The 14,193-nt window shown below is 41.5% G+C and overlaps 2 protein-coding genes across 2 annotated transcripts; one reads left to right on the top strand and one right to left on the bottom strand.

Annotated features, from left to right (window-relative positions):
* Nucleotides 1-1,945: 1,945 nt before the first annotated feature.
* On the top strand, nt 1,946-9,530 carry LOC134629024 (proline-rich protein 18-like). Its single transcript, XM_063475910.1, has 2 exons — nt 1,946-3,030; nt 8,257-9,530. The coding sequence occupies exon 1, from the start codon at nt 2,028-2,030 to the stop codon at nt 2,979-2,981; it is 954 nt and encodes a 317-aa protein (XP_063331980.1). The 5' UTR covers nt 1,946-2,027; the 3' UTR covers nt 2,982-3,030; nt 8,257-9,530.
* Nucleotides 2,990-13,925, bottom strand: abcg2b (ATP-binding cassette, sub-family G (WHITE), member 2b). The gene is made up of 15 exons (XM_063475909.1): nt 13,777-13,925; nt 12,770-12,829; nt 12,566-12,683; nt 12,328-12,483; nt 11,855-12,012; nt 11,466-11,617; nt 11,018-11,110; nt 10,294-10,445; nt 9,864-10,015; nt 7,931-8,020; nt 6,051-6,175; nt 5,455-5,609; nt 5,281-5,370; nt 5,102-5,154; nt 2,990-5,018 (listed from the first exon to the last, which is right to left on the bottom strand). The coding sequence occupies exons 1-15, from the start codon at nt 13,923-13,925 to the stop codon at nt 4,871-4,873; spliced, it is 1,851 nt and encodes a 616-aa protein (XP_063331979.1). The 3' UTR covers nt 2,990-4,870.
* Between the last annotated feature and the right edge of the window lie 268 nt (nt 13,926-14,193).

Here is a 14,193-nt window from a genome sequence, read left to right as displayed (position 1 = left end):
CAAGTATCTGATTGGCATTTTTCAGGCTTCATTTTTCAGCATGACAATGATCACAAATACACTGGTAATGCAGTAAAAGCATAGATTGGCTCCTCCCTGCAGCCCTGATAAGGATAAGCATCCAAAGAAATGAGGAGTGGGTCAATATTTTTGCATAATAGAGCACATCTGGCCTTACTCATAAAGAACAGATTATCTTTGGTGTTAAAAAACAAAAAGTGATTTTGCTGTGCAAAAATTTGAGTTTTTACTAATTTCCAATGGAATAAAACTAAGCAAGATGGCTGTTTGGGGGAAGGTTTGCCCCAGCGCTGGAAGACCTTTCTACCTGCTTAACATGCTCATGGTGCTGTTGAACAATGGGTAATACCTTCTTGAACCAATCAGAGGCAAATTCAATTAACAGCACCTGGTACATCTGCTGATGAACCCCTGCTGGACGCAAACACAGGAGGCACATTTTAGGAGTTTTCTCTTGTTTTTCCTCTCACGCTCCCTCAGGCCTTTTAAATGGAATCAAATGTGGATAAGCCGTTTCCTGCACCTATGCCATACTTCTTACCAGGTAAAAATAACCTCTCATCTCAAGCATTGCTTAGTCTGTTTTCCTGTGGTTGGAAAAACAAAAACCTCACTGTGTATCCATTTTTCCAGAGGACTGTAAATCGGATCAAGATGTCAAAGTCTACAAAGTCCACTCACCTTTCACCCGTCCACCACCACCAGCACAGCCACCACAACCGCCTTCCTCGTCCTCACCTTCAGGAGTTTGCTTGCCCACCAATATTCTCTCAGCTGTACCAGGTACAGGCTCTTCTACCTCCATTTTGAATGTGTAATGTCACATTTTCTTTGCTCACTGCTAAGTTTAAACATAGCTTCATATTTTATTACTTTAAGCTGCTGATTTTAGCTCCGTTTCCTCCCCTCTGGTATAGTTTCAACCATTCATGTGTCAGTGGCTGCTAAGCTTTAAAAAAAAGTGCAGTTTTACATTAAAAAAAAAAAAAAAAAAATAGCAGCAATCCCCTTTAGGTTGCATGTCAGCATTCATTTTTAACCTCTTCTCAACAGTGTATGATGCCCCTTTACGTACACCCAGGGCAAAGTTTGTGAGCTATGAAGCTGAGCTGCGACGCTCTCCAGGTCTGGCAACCTGCCCCTCCTGCAGGACTCGGGTCACCACAGAGGTCACCTTTAAAGCCGGGACTTTTGCGTGGCTCATGTGTCTTGTGTTTGTGTTATGCGGGTGAGAGGCATTTAAACACCTCAGTCTGGTTGTTTTTTGTACCCCAGGATCGATTACACATTCGAATTCTAAAAAGTCAGAGATCAGCGTGTGGTTCTTTCCACCTCACAGGTTGGTGCTCGGCTGCTGTCTGATTCCATTTTTTTTAAACCACTTCAAGGACGCCTACCACAGTTGTCCACGCTGTCGACGGGTTCTTCACGTGCACAAGAAGCGGTGCTGCGAGTGAACACACAATTGCTGGAGTCAAATACATGTTTAGACATAAGAGCACATGAGTTCCTGTTGTGTAAAATTCGATATTTTAAACGTTTTAATCAAATTGTGAAAGAATCCTATTAAATAAATGTTCTGTGCCAATCTTTCATGCTTTATTTCTTTGTTTTATTTAAAATGCAGAGCAGGGAGAAAAACTTAATGCTTCAAGTGACCTTTGTTTGCATAGTTTGTTCACTGCACATCCACGGACATCCAAACATCCAGCGAGGATTAGGCCTGCATGTGCACCTGTACTGTGCATAGTAAACGTGCCCTCACTAATCACTCTGGAGGATTAGAGGTGTAGGTTTATTTTAGATGTTTGAGCCTCAGGGTAATGAGCATCATACAAGCCCTTTCTTTTTCTTTTCTTTTTTTTTTTTTTTTTTTTTTTTAAAAGCATGCCAACAACCTCCCCCTCACAGCTCAGGTATAAGGCATCAGGAAATGTTATTCCTGTGTAGAGGAGCACTGGTGGATCCGCGAGGCAGTGACGCACTTGCAGCCAGCTGATCCTTGCATGGCTGAAGATGCATCAGAGTATCTCAACTCTGTCAGGAAATCACTTTCCTCCCTAGTCCCCTCTTCTTTTTTCTTTCGACACTTCACAAGCAAAAGTGAACTCCTCTCCTACTTGATGCTGTGCGTTGCCAAAATGCCCTTCATACCGCCAGTGTCCATTGCACGCTCCATGTCAGGACTCGCTGGGAAGGAGAGACCCACCAACAACATTTCATCTGTATCTGCTGTGACCAAAGCTAAAGCTTTGAAAGAAGACAAAGGTGGCTCAGTGAAGGAGAGGCTGGCTTTGAACTTGAAACAACTGGGGAAGAAGAGTCAGCCCAGGAGTAATCTACCAACAACTAAAGGAGTGTCAGGGGCAAACAGAAGGGAAGGCTCGCTGCCTTCATCCCAGACGGGCAGCTCTCCTGTCACCAGCTCAGAGAGTCTGTCTAAAAGACAGCAGCACAAACACTGCGGTCACACTTCTGTAAAGAGTGACTCACAGGTGAAGCCTGTGAGAACCAAGGATCAGCAGGAGGTCCGTTTCACTCTGACTCTCACACCCGAGGCTGTCCTCCTGCTGCAGCGGAGAAACAGCGAGAGACACCGGCAACGTTCAGTCGCCAGAAATCCCGCGAGTGGAGCCACCTTGGCTCCCGGAGGAGCCACGGAGTCCCGACGCAGGAGGGAAAACGTGCCCAAAAGGCAGAGAAACGGCTCTCACAGCGGCAGAGTCACCGCTAAAAACAGCACTGACGCTGAGCTCGGAGACATAAACTCAATTCTGAAAATCTCCCTTTTGAATGAGCGGCACAAGTACGACGACGTGGAGTACGAGGAAGAGGAGGACTACGGCGTGGATGAGCGCGTGGTGCTCAAATGTACAGAGTGGCTACGTGGGCTGGAAAACGCACCAATGACGGCGGGGAACAGGCTGAGTCGCAGCGCGAGCAGCGTGAAAAGTTTCTGAAGGTGACTGGAAATGAGCGAGCGCCCGGGATTAAACGTGCGTTGTCATGGTAACTGTCAAGTTTCCCTCATACATATTTCTAGGATAAAAACTATGATGTGATATGTCATTTAGCATGATGGTGTCGTGGCTATCCCTTTATACTATTGGATTACAACTACAAGGGCTGTATGCAGAAAAGAAATATTTATTTATTTATTTTTATTTTGTTTTTTGAGCCTTGGGTGTTAAGATCCACTGAAATATTTTGTGGAATATATATTTTCATTGACGCATGGCTTTCTAACAAGGTGCAAATGTGCAAGGATGAGAAGACACAACTGTTCACTGACTGCCCGAGCATGCGCTCTGAGGTGCAGTGCACAGAGCAACACAGCTGCTGCAATGTGTAACCTATAGCGTGATGCACGAGCCTCAGGAGGATTTGCACGTCACAGGATCGTCTCTAATGGCTTCGATAAAGACATCGCACAAGATGACACTTTATCCGCAGTTATGCAATGTCAGGAGAGTAACCGATGAAGTGAAATTAAAGGGAAAGTCAGCGTTTACTTTGATTTTTAATGCGTTTCCTTCGTCTTCTGTGCCCTCACTTTAAATTTCACAGCTAAGCAGTTTGCACCTTTACCGTCATTTGATCAGTATCACGTTTTGTAAGACTTGCATTCATTAAAAAAAAGAGAAATAAATACGTTAAAAACAGGGAAATTTTTAAAACTTTTTTAAAGATAAATCATTTGTACTTTTGTTTTTGTAACCAACACTGTCTAAGAAAGCGCTAAGTAGCTTTCTACGGATTTAAGATCTTGGCTTGGCAGTTGTCAGACATTTCCTCGTGCACACACCAAGTGCGCTTAGTATATCAGCTTATCCACCTGGGGGTCAAATGTTACAACACGTGTGATGGTTAATGCTATAGAGCAGGGCCCTTAATCATAAGGCCAAGAGCCAGCATTGGCTGAGCAAAGACTCGAGTCCAGTCCACAGGACGGTTGAGGAAGATGTGAAGGAGGGCATACATTTTGGACTTTTAACTGTGACGTCTTGGGTATTCATACTACACTGAAGTCATTACATAAGATATAACAATTAAATGAAAGTCTTGATGCAAGCTCAGTCATCAAGGTAAGCAAATCCCAGAAAGTTGTTTATCTGGAGGTTATATTTCCAGTGGGAGAAATATTTCCTCACTCATCCAAGTGACTTCTTAAGAAATGACAAAAAGTTTCTCCCACTGAAAACCCAAAGTCCAGATGAACATAACATTCTGGAATTAAATGACAGAAAAAATGAATGTTTTTCATTGTCTCTTTAGAAATATCAGTTTTTTATAATGTAAAAAAATAAACAAATAGGATATTTTCTGAGAATTAACAAAAACTTTCAGTTTTGTAATTACAGGAGAGTCTGAGCAATGAGCTAAACCAAACTTTTCTTTAGTTTCACACATTTTTTTTTATTCGTGCTGACAGGTTTCTTCCATCTACTCTGACAACATTTCTTTATCATGCAAAAACCTGAGAGACACTGTTGAAATTGCACTTGTTTTTCTTCTATGATATTCCAAGGGACTTAAATGGACAGTTAGATGTCTTTACAATGACAGAAAGAGGAGTTTCACTAGTGTGGTCCACTTAACATCAATGTGGGCAGCATGTGACCTGGGAAGTAAAATGAGTTTGACATCCCTACTTTAGAGCTTAAGTGAGTAAAAGATTTTAAATGTAATGTTTTACAGTATAAATTGATCTGAAATAATAAATTAAATAATAGTATAAGAAAGCTCCGTCTGGTGGAACTATATAAAACAACTCTCCAGTGTTGCTTTTGTTGTTGTTGTTAAATTACTAAGAAAAATACTTGACTGCTTATGGACACATAAATGGGCATCATTTCCAGCGGTTGATTCGTCGCAGCTGGACATAGGCCAGGCACATGCAGACAAATATGATTCCCAGCAAGGCCACCACGTTCCTCCAGAAGCCCCACACGGAGTAGTCGATACCTTGCTGTTCCAGGAAATATTCCCCTGCGATGCTGAAGCACAAGACACAAAGACACATTTAATCTGTGTGTGTGTGTGCATAAGTTTTCAACAGTAGCTATGTTATTTCACTCACGCTGTGTTGTTGTTATACAAAAACTGTCCTTTCAGCTCGTTAATGTATACAGCCTAAGAAAGAGAGACAAAGAGATCAGGCTGAACAACCTCCTCACTTCACATAAAGGCACATTAAATTCAGCCCCAGTGGTCTCATTCTCACACACAAATCCTCCTCCCTTGCTTTCTGTATCTTACATCCAATCCATATTTGAAGATACTGATCCATTTCAGCCAAGAGAGCCAGCTCAGCATGGCGTTGAGATTGACGAGAAAACCACCAAAGACCTGAAACATAAAGAGGGAATGAAACTCTTAAGTGCCCATTGTGATCTCTCTTGTACATGTCATATATGAGTCTTAGCATCTCACCATCATGAAAACGAAGGGCAAAGCAATGAGGATGTTTGCCATCGCAAATGTAGAAACGCTCGCTGAGACGAGGAAGGCCAGACCAACTCCTGCCAGACTGACCAGAGACATGGTCAGAGCGAAACAGAGGAACGTCTCAAACGCAGGCTTCAACCCTGAAGGAATGGTGGACACATGCACACAGAAAGACAGGAAATTATTGAGCGGGCTGCTCCTGGCACAGTGGCAGTGAGATCAAATGGAAGCTTCCAAATGAAAAGTAATCAACAGCGGCTCAATTAATTAGGAAGTATATTATGGGGATCCAGATTTTATTCATCAAAACTGGAACACCGTTGAGATGAGGCTCAGCCTGTGCAGAAGGAACTGGGCTGTTTCCTTATTCACTAATTTGCTGCATCCAAACTTTAACTCATACTGCAAAACCACTCTGTGGATTTGGAGTTAGCCCTAAATAAGACATTTCATGGATGTGAATGAAACAGCAGCAGCTCCTCTCTGTACTTGGTAACTGACTGTATCAGAACATCTTTCATCATACGACGCAATGTGTGTTTTGTATGTGTATGTCTGCTTGAATGTAAGGATGATGTTACCCATCATGTAGTAGGCAATTGCTGAAAACACAATGATGGGAATCAAGCGATTGGGGATGAGATCAGCAAAGATCTTGGACAGGAAGTAGACAGAGGTACGGTAATAGCCGCTAGAGTTCTCATGACTGCAACAAACATTAACAGGGAAAAAAACATAAACTCAAAAACAATGTGACAGGGTGAAAAAAGTTAGATTCACTGACAATTTGAAAAACAGTCATATTTTTAAGCTATATTTTATATCAGTGTGATGCAACACTGAAGCATGCACCTCTTCTAAAATTAAGCTCATGCCAATTCTTTGACGATTGCATTTAAAAAAATGCTTTAAAAGGCAGCAACACCACACACTTGGTCAGGACATCCTGGCTATAAGTCCAGTTAGCTATGGACTACAACAGGCTGTGCTGGCAGCCACCTATCACTTGCACCCAGCTATGCTTTTAATAATGCAAACTTTAAGCCTCAGTGCAATTTAAATCGGTGTGTTATACAAAACAATTACTCCCAGTACAGATATCAGGAGGAGGTCAATTATCTATAAACTCGAAAACATTTTTTTTTTTTCACAAGACTATAAATATGTTAATTACTGCTGTAAAGTCTATTTTAACAGGTACATCTACAGGGATTGACTTGCTTTTGAAAAGAGCCCCAAGTGGCAGCTAGAGGAACTGCAGTTTTGGCATTTTGGCTGTGTTTTTTCCAGCCCCTGAGATGACTGCTTTGTGAGTTTGGTTTTCTTGCGAACAGCAGCCAAGATGAATTAGCTGATGAGTATTAATGAGGTTATGTTGCCTCTCTTAACGGGGCTCTAGTGCAGAGTCCTTGCAGAGAGAGTGTAACCCAGATTACTTTGTCATACTTACAATTTACAAATGTCCAATAAATATGTCTCATACAGGCAGTCATAAAGCCTGAGGACTACAAAACGGACGCACTAATTAAATGTGTGTGTTGCAGGTAGATGGTGGGTAACACCTTTCTCACCAGTGGCTCTTCCCAACAATATAAGCAAGTGATAGAAATCATTTGTCACCTTTAAGATGGAAAAACACATAAACAAAATTATTCTGTTTACTTGTACAGCTTTTCTTGTGAGAGTTTTCTCCATTACAATCAGTGAGAGGCCAGCTTGTTTTATTTCACACCTCTTTAAAGGCCTGTCTGAGGGCTAAGACTCAGTTTCAGGTTCAAAGTTAGAGTTAGGTAGGGTTAGAGCTCAGGATTTATTTGTAGTCCTTTGTGAATGCATTACTGTAAATGAAATATAGCCAACAGAGCATGACTGGCTCTGCTGGAAAAATTAAAGACTGTGTATTAATCACTTTGCTCTAGTCCCTTCTGTCTTTTCAGAGTACTGCTGCATTTTCCTGGTGATCCCTGCATTTTCCAGACTACTGCAGGGATCACCCAACTTTCCCAAAGTATTTTCTGTTTATTGCTATGAAACAGGTCTGAATTATATGTTGAGAAGTTTTAGAGTACATATGGTGCCAGCGACCCTTTTGGACTGACACAAGAGTGCTTTATTGGTTGTAGGAATCTGATTGGGTTCTTGTAAAAGGCTCTTTCTTTTAAGGGGTCCCTGTGCAATAGTTAGACATGTGTAGTGAACCACAGCTGAAAACACTGTATAACAAATGAACTATTTTCTCTGACTTGAGTAATAATGAATAAAAATCGCAATGTCCAGTTGTTTTTGGAATGTCATGTAACCTCTATGAAAACAAAATTACATGCCTTGTTTTTATGATTTATCATCTCTGTAACTATGGTGGATTTAAGAATATAGCAGCCTAGGCTTTGACTGAAGAAAAATACAGAATAGCACAAGCCACTCTTCTAAAGTGCACACATAAGCTTAATGTCTCACTCACATGAAGATTGCCCTTTCATTTATAAAGAGTTCAACAGCAGAAAGATTCCCAAACACCATGTTGATGATAAGGAAGAAGAACGCTCCACTCCTGCCATTAAAAGACAAAAGAGACAATGGTTTAAAAAGTTAAGAACATGTCAGCCATGATACACTACTGTGAAAATGTGTTAGGTCACCAAACAAATGTTAATATTAGACAAATATAACCAGAGTAAATGTAAAATGCAGGATTTCATTTATCCATCCATCCATCCATCCATCCATCCATCCATCCATCCATCCATCCATCCATCCATCCATTTTCTTCTGCTTATCTGGGGCCAGGTCGTGGGGGCAGCAGCCTAAGCAGAGAAGCCCAGACCTCCCTCTCCCCAGCCACCTCCTCCAGTTTATCCGGAGGACACCAAGGCGTTCCCAGGCCAGCCGAGAGATATAATCTCTCCAGCGTGTCCTGGGTCTGCCCCGGGGCCTCCTCCCGGTGGGACATGCCCGGAAAACCTCGTCCAGGAGGCACCCAGGGGGTATCCTTGTCAGATGCCCGAACCACCTCAACTGGCTCCTTTCGATGTGGAGCAGCGGCTCTACTCTGAGCCCCTCCCGAATGGCCGAACTTCTCACCCTATCTCTAAGGGAGAGGCCAGCCACCCTTCGGAGGAAGCCCATTTCCGCCACTTGTATTCGCGATCTCGTTCATTTATTCAGGATTTCATTTATTAAGAGGGAAATAAACTATCTAAACCTCCCTGACACTGTGTGAAAATGATTTGCCCCTCAGAACATCCAAAAAACTGCAGGCCTCACTTGTCTCAGTTAAACTCAGTGTCACGATTCAACAATAAGAAAGAGACTGGAAAAAAATGGCATCCATGGGGGAGTCAAGTAGAAAAAAACAGCTGACCACAAAAAACACAAATGCTCGTCTCACATTTACCAAAAAACATCTTGATTATCCACAAAACCCTAACCACAAAAATACTCTGTCGATTGATGAGACAAATGCTGAACTTTTTGGAAGGTTTGAGTCCAGTTGCATCTGCATAAAAGTGACCCAGTATTTCATGACAAGAACATCATAGCTACAGTAAAACATGGTGGTGGTAGTGTGACGGTCTGGGGCTGTTTTGCTGCTTCAGGGCAACTTGCTGTAATTGACGGAAACATGAATTCTCTGATCTGAAATAATAAATTCAGATAACACATTCTCTACCAGAAAAATCCTGAAGGAGAATGTGTCACCATCAGTTCATGCCCTGAATCTCAGGAGCACACTTGAGTTATACAGAAGGACAATGACTAAGAACACACCATCACTGAATGGCTCAAAAACAAAATGAAGGTTTTGGCATGGTCTAGTCAAAGTCTGGACTTAAATCAGATTGATATGCTTTGGCATGACCATAAACCTCAGACAACTCACGGTGTAAAATGCTCCAACGGCGCTGAATTAAAACAATTCTGTGCAGAAGAGTGGGGCAAAATTTCTTCATAGCACTGTAAAAAAACCATTAGAAGTTCTCGCAAATGCGTGATTGCATGTCTTTCTGCCAAGGGTGGCACAACCAGTTATTAGTTTTAGGGGGGAATCACTGTTTCACACAGGGCCATGTAGGTTTGGATAGATTATTCCCTTAATAAATAAAATCATCATTTAAAAACTGCATTTTGTGTTTACTCGGGTTATCTTTATCTAACATTAAAATTTGTTTGACGATCTGAAACATAAGTGTGACAAATATGCAAATAAATATGAAAATCAGGAGGTGGGCAAATGCTACTTGACTATCTGGAACCAAGTGGCCTTCACAATAGCTGCCCTGCAACAATTCCCTACAACAATACACGGTTAAAAACATTTTAGATTATATTATGTGGAATACAGAGGTGAAAATGGAGCAGATACCCCGAATTAAACAAGGCAGACTGTTGTGTACCTGTTCTGTAAAGCCTCGGGCAGTGTCAGGGGCATTTGGTAATAAATGAGTCCCACGAGAATGGCAAAGAAGATGTTGAGAGCCAGTTGGGCGTAGGAGGTCTGAGGGTTCCTCAGAGTGTTCAACACTGTCCTGCCACACACCACACGCATCTAGTTCACGCACACACAGATGCACCACACACACAGACACAAAGAGGATAATTATCAACATTTTTTATGAGTAGACAGTAAAACTGAGTCTGATCAGCACACAGCCAATCACACTGAGATAATAGCTGGCTCGTAAACTCTGTGACATAACCTAATAAACTCACTTCTGCTTCTGTTAATCATTAAACTAATGAGACCTGAGATTTCCAACAACCAGAATATAATCTCCTATCATTTTAAAATTAAAAAATGTTCTCTGCAACTGACGATTTGCTCACCTGATAGAAGAAAGAGGTGGCGTAGTTGGCCGGCTTGTCTTCACCTGTGACCCCGTCAACAATGCTCTGGTTCACATGGTCCAGCTCCTCCATCATATTCTGGTACAGCTGGGTCTGCTGATACTTTATCGCTAATGGGTTTTTGCAATCCTCTTGTGTGAGAGAGGAGATCATGGTGTCAAGTTAAGGACAGCATAATAAAAACATGGATTTGTAACAGCCACCCAAGAAGTCTAAGTGAGATGGGTTTGAAGATATAAAACTGAGCAATTACTCCAGAAGTGCTTAGTTACATAACACAAACCTTCCTTTACGTCATGTTAAGTAAAGCTAGCTGCCTCCCAACTCAAACTTCAAACATGCTGCACAAACACGAGCTTGGTTTGTAATAAGTCAGGCTTTTATAGCCGCCCAGTATGCGGAAGGTTGTGTTATGAAGCAAAAACATTGTAGAATATAGTTTTTGAAATGCTGCTGGAGCAATCTGTTACCAACATGTCTAAAACTGTAACTTCACCAATAACTTTATCCAACATTGATTTTTTTTTCTTACTCACGAAGCACCAAACCATGCTTGGATATTTAACTGGTGTTACAAACAGTGATTTGTCTATTTTAGAAGGTTGTCTTTGTGTGTGTCTCTCAGCAAAAAGTAGTTGGTGGTTGGAGAAGCGAGGCAGGAGAACATTTTTTATAACTGTGAAACACTGTATTTATTACTTACCTGCCATGTCCCATCGTACTGTTGATTTTGTTTCTCCATTTGTGATGTCCATGAAGAAGTCAGCTGGATTGTTGAAAGGCTCAATCTGATAGCCTGTACAAAGCACACACAGACATACTGATAAAGACCTCATTCAACTTTAAAAGCATGAAAAATCTGGATTTGAGGAAGTGCTCCATCCATCCACGAATCCATGAACCCAGTTCAGGGCTGCAGCGGCTGGATTATCTAAATAATCTCAGATCATTTTCACACTGTAGAACAAAGTTAAGCATGAACATATAAATATAAAACAGGACTTAAGTCGTGCCTCGACTTCTGACCTCATTCAGTAGCTCATATACTGTATATTTCCCTTTGGTATTCAACTGCTCATAATTTTTTATAGGATTCTCAGTCAGAGTCTTCCAACTTTTGCAGTAAATATACAAACTCATGCATTACATACCAAGGTCTGTGAAGTACACCAGGGCATGGTCTGCTGCTCCTGCATACACCACCTCCCCTTTATGCATCAGTGTGAGGTGGTCAAACTGTTTGAAGATGGAGTATCGGGGTTGGTGGATGGAGAAGATCACAGTCTTGCCTCTTCTGGACAACCTTGATACATTTTTGGACATTTTTATTACACAGACGGCAGTAGATGGTGACATAAAGAGATCATTTACACCAGAAACACCAGCATAGTGTAAATGTGAACTAAAGATAGCAGTGAATAGCACGCTGCTGTTTGACTCTACCTAATTTTAGAGTATTATACAGCGTGCTTTAGTTTTGTATTATTTATGTCTTTTGTGTATGTGTCTAATGAGTGATAGTTTAGTAGCTGCGCTGTACTTGTGTAGTAGACCGATGATGCAGTTTGCAGTGTTAGAATCCAAGCCAGTGGTCGGCTCATCCAGAAACAGAAGAGAGGGAGAAGTGATGAGCTCCATCCCAATGCTGCACCGCTTCCTCTCCCCTCCTGATACACCACGCAGAAACTCCGTGCCTATCTGAATACACACACGCAAAACTTACTTTGCATCTAAAATGTGCAGAAAGGACAAACTATAGTGATACTTCTGTTATAAAGTTTGATTTTTCAAAATAAAATGGGTGAGTAACTTTTCTTGTATGTAAGTTACACCAAAACACCAAACTTCAATGTATTTTTGTAGCAATTATATACAGTTTAGTTGGAACTGTTGTCTCATAGTAATAGGATTTAAAAAGCACTGATGATAAGTTATTTTGCATAAATTACTGTAACATTTTTGGATATTTCCTCTACAATTTGAAAAAAGTAGTTTGTGCTTGGTGCTCCGTACCTTAGTGTCAGCACAGTCTGTAAGGCCCAAGTCTTCTATGATGGTGTTTACTTGCTGGTGTTTATCTGCTGTGGAGTGATCCTTAGGGTTCAGACGCAAGTTGGCACTGAAAAGCAGGTTCTCTCTCACGCTCAGAGTCCCCATCAGAATATCATCCTGGAACCAAAAGGGCGATGTAGATAAACCACTCACCAGTGCGTAATGTTAAAAAAATATGCATATGTTTGCATCTGTGTACCTGAACCACGTAGGCAGAGCTGAGCCTCAGGTCAGACGTGACGACTTTGCCGTTCACCAACACATTTCCCTGACGCAGTCCAGCTGGATTTTTCCTCCCTGCGAGTACATCCAGGAGTCTGCGATGAGGATAAAAAGCACATCATTGGGTGGCCTGTGCATGCTTATAAACTACTGACTGTGTATTTGCAGGGAAATGTCTTACGATGTTTTACCGCTTCCTGTGGCACCCATGATGGCATTCATCCCCGGTCTTATGATCCCACTGCAGCAAGTCATGCAATGTTTTAGTGATCCTTAATACATAATCCAAAAGATACACTCTTTCTACTCAAGCATTGGAGGTTATACTGTTCATTTCTTTCAGTGTTTTCTACAGTAATGGTAAACATCACTCACCTTTTCCCTGAAGCTCTATTGTATTGTGGAAAATAAAATGCTATGGCCAAACACATACATGTGTACTTTTAGCATGCTAAGTTACAGCATATTGAAAAAGTAGAGCTGCAACTGAAAACTAATGTTATTTACACTTTTATTGCCTGATTGACCTGTACACGTTAAAGAATTAAAGGAAAAATCAACACAAAGTGTCTTAGCAAGGTGATAGACCAAAACATGTCACTAGAACAGACTCACTGCACCTCGGTATTCCTTAGTCATGGCACATTAGGTCTCTACAAATCTACTTGAGGGGTAAACCCCATTCTTTTCAAAGATACTGACCAATGTGACCCAAAGTCTACCATAGGCATTTAGATAGTTGGGATCTGGTGATTGCAACTGCCATCATATTTTATTGATATCATTTTCATACTCATCAAGCCATTCAGTGACACTGCGTAATAAATATGAACTCAAGTGGATCCAAGTCAAGGAGCATAAAAGAAACCACCTCTATAGTTTTTTTTCTTGAATTTGTCACTCATATATTTAGGTGTAATGAGAGTGAATCCAGTCTGGCTCAGGTTTTTAACCTGCCAGAACATCTTTGACTCTTTTTCCTGATTAACAACAGAACAACGTATAAGCTCAAAAATAACAACGTGGAAAGTGCGTAGAGTATTTCTATGAGACCAGCGTAAAAACGTTGACTGTCACATGCTATAGTTCCAGCATGTTATCGGTCACCACACAGTAATAAAGCTGTTATATCACATAAAAGTATATGTAGATACATTCACATTCTCCCAGGTAACCAGCATGTCCTACCTCACATCATGGAGGATGATCTTTTCGGGACCTATCTTGCGGCAGAACTTTGTTTCTTGAACACAGTAGAGGAGGTTGCTGAATGTGACAGTTGGACCCCGGTCCTGAAAGTAGTCATCAATAGGGATACTATTCTCGCCCTTAGTCATGTTCAAAGAATGGAGTTGCTAGCAGAAAGAGAGGAAAAGAGAATCGGGAAGCTGGGTTCAAAGAGAGAAGCAGACTGGCACAGAGACCTGTGCAGGCTGAAGGAGATACAGGTGAGTGAAAATGTAACCAAAAGATATCTCTTATTACCCATCTGAACTTTGTACTCTCTCAATCCTTATAGAGTTGTGGCTTACTGTGATAATGTGGCATTGAACTCTCCCCTTGAAATCACAAGCACAGCAGTAATTCCACCCATGAGCACTACAA

Source organism: Pelmatolapia mariae, linkage group LG6 (genome assembly GCF_036321145.2).
Source record: "Pelmatolapia mariae isolate MD_Pm_ZW linkage group LG6, Pm_UMD_F_2, whole genome shotgun sequence".
Lineage (NCBI taxonomy): Eukaryota > Metazoa > Chordata > Actinopteri > Cichliformes > Cichlidae > Pelmatolapia > Pelmatolapia mariae.
Note: the sequence above shows the minus strand (reverse complement) of the source record. Positions and strands in the feature narration are given on the sequence as shown.